This window comes from Ylistrum balloti, unplaced genomic scaffold (assembly GCF_031769215.1).
Source record: "Ylistrum balloti isolate Yb309-2 unplaced genomic scaffold, AGI_CSIRO_Ybal_v1 Utg370244, whole genome shotgun sequence".
NCBI classification, from domain to species: domain Eukaryota; kingdom Metazoa; phylum Mollusca; class Bivalvia; order Pectinida; family Pectinidae; genus Ylistrum; species Ylistrum balloti.
This window is the reverse complement of record NW_026782197.1, coordinates 329325-335719: the sequence shown is the minus strand read 5'-3', so window position 1 is coordinate 335719 and position 6395 is coordinate 329325. Positions and strand designations below refer to the sequence as shown.

The 6395-nt window shown below is 35.0% G+C and overlaps 1 protein-coding gene across 1 annotated transcript; it reads left to right on the top strand.

Moving 5' to 3' along the window:
- The first annotated feature begins 1116 nt into the window (after positions 1-1116).
- LOC132552344 (uncharacterized) lies at positions 1117-4285 on the top strand. The gene is made up of 2 exons (XM_060216502.1): positions 1117-1321; positions 3783-4285. The coding sequence occupies exons 1-2, from the start codon at positions 1117-1119 to the stop codon at positions 4283-4285; spliced, it is 708 nt and encodes a 235-aa protein (XP_060072485.1).
- Positions 4286-6395: the final 2110 nt, after the last annotated feature.

Genomic DNA, 6395 nt, shown 5'->3' with positions numbered 1-6395 from the left:
GCTACGTTGTATCAATATCGTATTTCCTTGTAAATTGTACTAGACACACACAGTAATTACTATCACCTTTAAAAGCAAATTTAGAAGATAAAGCCAAATTATTTGTTTTTTAATGGCATTTTATCTTTGCCATCTATTAGAGCTAGACATTTCTTGACTTCATGCACATCGGACCTTTTCTATACTTTGATGATGTTGGGCTATCTAGACTATCCTGTTTCATTCGTCCGTCATTAAACAATTAATGTTATCGCTATTACTGCAGAAACAATGGCCACATATTCTCCGATTTCATATGTATGTTTGCCCTGACCCCTTTGTTATGGAGTTTGAGTTTAAATTTGATATCTAGTTCAAAGTGGGCTGATCGGAAAACATATTGGCTGACAGGCAATTACGGAATGTATTGTTCTCAAGATTTCAATTGTAGGTTACCTTAATGCCTATGTATGCCATGTTGAGTTTTGGACTGACAGCCAACCATCCTGGATTTTGACTATAATAGTCTGTTATCAGTAGATATTGGAATGTACATGATGTATCTTTTTCAAACTTTTTATGTAGGTTTTATTGGCGGGCGACTCCCTTGAGTGAAAAAATGTTATCTTGAAGGGAGTTCAATATTATTAAAAGAGAAAAAGAAAATTATCGAGGGTCATTACAAGAGCATGGCAGTTGTCGATATAAATATATCAAGCAAACAATCCCAAAAAAGGAAGTATCTTAACTTCTTTCAATATTACGCAATAAATGGAAATATAAACCTTGTGAAATGTATGTAATTTCGAGATAAGTGCACCTCCCAAACTGATTTTAGATTTTGACCAAACATGATCTTCCTTCTAGTTTACATCAATTTTTACTCTCGTGTCTCGCTAACATGTATTGTTCAACCTTTCAGTTAGTCACATTGGTTATTATTTTCTATATGTACGAATAAAATTTTGTATTTCCTTTGTGTTCCAGTGTTTAACCTACTTCACCTGGAGTATGAACATGTATGGTTATTTATTATATGCAACAGGTACATGTGGCTTTGAAACAGTAACGGACAAAACTTTCACGAGGGGGCCTGACAGTAGCGACATCCCGGATGTTCAAAACATTTTTACAAAGATGGAATCAACAAATTTAGCAACTTGCTTGGAGGCGTGTCAAACATCTTCAATTGGTGACCTCGACTGTTGGTTTGTAGTGACAAACAGCAGTAACACCAATGTATGTTACCTATACTTCACTGATGACAAATACCTGGCAGATAGAGCCGAGAACACAACGGTCAGATTGGGCCTGAATATCCACATCAAACGATGTGGAAACGGTAAATAATCTTGGTCATTTTTATAACTTCTTTAAAGTGTATTTCACAAACAAGAAAAGACTGACATGTGAACAGAATCTTTTAATTAAATTTTACAATGATTGAAACGAGCGTTAACTATTAAGAAAATAAACATTTAAACAAAAACAGTTGCAATTTGGCAAGGTGAAAATAAGACCTGGTCTTTCGAAAGCATCTTCTACTTTATCAGCGACATTCGACATGTACATTTTGTCAAATCAGTTGAGAAATACCCGAGATAAAGCTGTATCCGTTCTCTGCTTGCATGCATGAATTTTTTTCATAAATGAATGTTTTCCTCTATTTGAGAAGTGCCTTTTAACCATAACATTATGAAGTATGAATTTTCCATTCGTCTTCCACCTAGCTGTCCATTGTTCGATTTCTGAACGAGTGTGGAAAGGGTATAGGGTCACATGCGTGACCACGTGCTTCCACCCGTGCCAACAAGAGTGATCAATATAAGCTTATTTCACAATTTTTATACAACAAAGTTTGTATTATAATCATGGTATGTATTTTGATAGTTCAATAACCTTTCAAGTAAAAACAAATGTGACGACGTCGTATCTAAGCATTCAGAGCAAGTTGTTGGCTAATTTGTAATTGACCTGTTCAGAACGTTTAACATAAAAACAAAATTAAATATTGGACAACAATGGTATCGTTTTTAAAGTAAACGTTTCCTTGCCTTCATGATCTGGAATGAAATAATACGTTATACCTGATAACCAGATTAATTTCGAGTTCAATATATCGATCTGTTTGCAAAGACTGGCCTATATTGAATTTAAATGATATTGATGTATAACTATCAATAGCAACATTCGTGTTTACAAAGTCTTTGACTTTAAGTTGTGAAAAGGGGCTTGCATATATATAAACACTGTTTGAGTTGAAAGGAATGTCTACATTTGTTTTATTGATTACCCGAGTAACAGAACTTAAACATACGATTGAAATATATTAGATATGAGCAATTATATCTGTCTACTATCATGTACCAAGCTTTATTATGATATGCTGAACGATTGGCGCAAAAATTTAAATACATTATTTCCTCTAACAAGGTGGAGAAAGCAAAACTTGGCTTTTACATTAATTTCTACAAAAAAAGAAGATTCCCAAAAGAAACCCATGTCGTTTCCATTGTTAAAATATACAAAACTGTATAGGAAATTTACGTTAACGGGATACCATGAAATAAAATAAAGACAAACACGTGTATGATTACTATGCTGAACATGACGAAAAAAAATACTAACCAATCATAGGAGGTTACCTTTCAGGAACTCCTTGTTTATTATCCGCTATTCAGGAGTCATACTTCTTCATATTTCGCCGTAGGTTCATCGAACTCGGGTTTTAATTTTAATTAAGAATACGTTAACATGCTGCGATAATTTTCCTCGCTCGTCCACTAGACTAAACATTTTTATGTAAACCAACATCACACAGCTATAGTATAGATGGAAATTTAGTCTCCATTGTAATAACACTAGTTTTATTCATAACGCACCTACACTTTAAAGGGGATATTTTTCGTATGATTGGGATTTACTATTTCTTAACATTAATAATGTTTTCCCAAATCCTATAATTTGAAAATTATAGATTTATTTTTTCGATGTTCCAGGAACTTTTCTAACATAATTTTCGCAGCCACTGGTTATGTTTCGGGAGATGCAGATTAATGAAGATTATAGGGACTGTTAGTGCTGTTTGTTTTTTTTATTGCGTGGAACATACAAATGTTTGTTTCAGAAAAAAAATCTGTAATGTAAATTATTGTATTTTCACCTTTATCGTCAAGATATTGATACTATGTTAAATGTGTTTGCTGCTCGCAAGTATGTCTGGTAGAAGATCGCTGTATAGCAGTCATCATTTCCAAAAGTGATGTTAATTGAATTGATCTAGATTTACATGGCGCTATGAAGGTGGAAACTATAAAAGTACCCTGGTCTTGTTTTCCATGTAGTCTTCGGAGAAACTCCGTTTGATGTTTACAGTTGAACTTGTGTTATCGTCCTATCATCGATTTTAAGTTTAAACTGCAGCTTTGTAGACATGTCGGCAGTCTATTTTTTCATATAGATTTATTTTCAAAACTTCAATATAAAAAAGTCAAAAAATAAAAGCAAACAAATAATATTTTAATAGAAAACAAAAAGCAGTAAACTGATATCTTTGTCAATTAAAAGCTGGAAGCAATTTGAAACGGTAACGCATCGTTAAGGCGCATTGTGACCAAATATACTAAACCTTCTAGTCTGCATTTTTACATAATAAATCCAATATCATAACAGCAATGTTTGCTTGATAAGGAAGACAAAAACTATCAGATATTTTATCGTTATCCCCAAGCCCCGTGGTTTTGAGGTTTAAGATGATCGTTTCACGATAAAAAAAATATAACTTCGGATTCTGTCTCCTGCAGTTGCTGTTAATGGCGAAACATCAACATCAACATCGGTAGCAACAACTACAACTTGTCTTGCCCTGACAACAGTTGCTGCATCAACTCCGTCTACTCAAACCATGACCATGACAACCGCACAAACGACACAGCCGACAACCACACAACAAACGACATTTGTATCAACTTCAACTATCGCTTCCCAAACAACGGCGGGCGCAGAGTGCTTAAATTACAATAATCAGACGATAACATACACACCCACTGAACTTCAAGAAAAACTGCAACAACTCAAGGCAGATCTCATGGTGATAAAGACCAGTACAAATCGACACGCAAGAACGCTCATTAGCGTTTATGATGGCCGTCAAAGTGCGGTAAATATTGGATTAGTAAGTAATATCTTCCTCGGGGTGATTCTTGTACTCTTCTTTATCACTGACATACCAGTGTTCTACAGACATATCAGAGGACGCTGGGATGATGAGGATGACTACGAGGACGATGGTGATGAAATCTACTAAGACCTGATGTTTCGTTAGATTCACGTAGATGTTATTTCATTGGATTCCAAAACCATTTTATATAATGAACTACATGAATTAGAAAAAATACCTTATCCTCAACTGTAAACTGTCAATGCCACACATCTACGTGAATCGGGTGTGATTTATTGTTCCTAGCGGTTTATCAAAGGTAATATTTTATTGTGTCATATGCCACTGTAGCGATCAGCTGCATTTTGTAGTTTGATAGCATTAAAACATGTATTGTAATAAACTTGACTTGTTATTTTGTACAGGTCTATCATGTCTCCCCTAATGCTCATGAAAGTCAGCGTTGGTAGCTTTATATTTCAAATTGCCAATGGTAAGTTTTCCATTTCTGGATAGCAATATCCCTGCATATCAAACTTATGTTTTTTTTTTACATGATTCGATATTCAAGGGCATGTTCCCATTATCAAGATTTTTGTGCAAAAAGTCATCAACTGACTGACAAACTCGAAACACAAGGGTTCAAAAGTTGCAAGTTGATAGAAAGTATTGGGAAGTTTTATGGTCGCCATAATGACCTCATTGAGAAATATTTAATTTCTTTGCGCGACATAAAGCTGTACGTATTTGATGCTCGTTAGTTTGCCTGTTGCTTCCGTTAATTTGAGAACATGACATTACTTACTTGGATTAACCAAGGTATACATGGCGTCGTCGATGAAGCAGAAGACGCTTATTCTTCCGGACTCTCGGTCTTATTCTCCTAGTACTTTTTCAGGAATCTCCGTGCAAATTTTGTTGATATTTTACCATAGTTTGATGGAATTGGATCTTGAATTGTGATTATGTTGCCATGTTTTTATTGACACACTCGACTCGAGAGAGAGAGAGAACATTTGATATAGTTCCCCATGAAATAAGAGGGGTATGGAATAACTGGAAACATAAAGCACTGGATAAGACAAGATTTTCAACAGAAAATACGGGCTGTGCTCAGAGAGTGTACAACATCATGGCATGCATGCATTGATGAATATGCAACATGTATCAATTATCCCTGGAAACTAAAACGAGAGACCATTCAATAAGTTAACAAAAGAATCAATGTTAATCAATCACCTTTGACGATCAAACAGCAGCTATTAGTTTTGTTTAGTTTACTATCAGTGCAGGATCGTTACGATCCTCTATACCGGTCTCAGTGATACAATGATAATGTTTATAATTATTGACATTTGAGACGTCAGATCCAGGAACTACAGAATTTCTGCTTTATAATTATATACCAGTTCTTGATTTGCCCAGTGTTCATCTAATCTATTTTTGAAAGAGTTAACTGTTGGTACCGATACAATATACTCCGAAAGATTGTTCCATATTTCGACCACACGCAAAGAAAAAGAATGTTTCCTGATGTCAAGTTTACAGTGCCGCATGTAAAGTTTTTTGGAGTGACCCCTTGTTCGCTGAATGTGAACTTTGTCGATCCACAATTTAAGGAAACCAGCAGCGTTACTATCACAAAAATTGTTCGTAATTTTGAAGACTTCAATCATATCCCCATGAATCCTCCTGAATGCCAATGTTGGTAATTTTAGGCGTTTCAGTCTTTCCGAATAAGTCAGTTCCTTAAATCATGATAATTGTTTTGTTGCTCTCCGTTGCACTGCCTCGATCATATCTATATGTTTGACTTTATATGGATGTCATACAGTAATAGAATGCTGCAGATGAACCCTTACTATTGTCTTGTACAATAATGGGAAGTTATGTTCATTGAGAAATCGAAACGTTCTCCTTATAAGTGCAAACAAAGAGTTTGCCTTTTTGACCTGTGTACTTATGTCTTCATCAAATGATAAAGAATTGTCTACAATTATTCCTATATCTTTTTCTTGGTAGACTTCCTGTAATTCTTTGTTGTTTAAATAATATTTTCTGTCTCCACTTTGCCTGCCAATGCGCAAAAATTTACATTTTTGAGGATGAAATTTCAATAACCATTTTTCACTCCAAGCTGAAAGGCGATCCAGGTCATATTGAAGTACAGAACCGTGACAAAAGTGAGTATAATTTTTGGGACGCTATTTCCCTTCCGTGTTGGAGGTACGTGTTCGGGGGGTTTATTTCTCAGCAG

What these genes read in the sequence shown, in the direction of transcription:
- LOC132552344 (XM_060216502.1), top strand. Translation starts at nt 1,117, where the DNA reads ATGGAATCAACAAATTTAGCAACTTGCTTGGAGGCGTGTCAAACATCT. An exon ending in CATCAAACGATGTGGAAACG is followed by an intron (nt 1,322 to 3,782) that starts GTAAATAATCTT and finishes TGTCTCCTGCAG; the next exon opens with TTGCTGTTAATGGCGAAACA.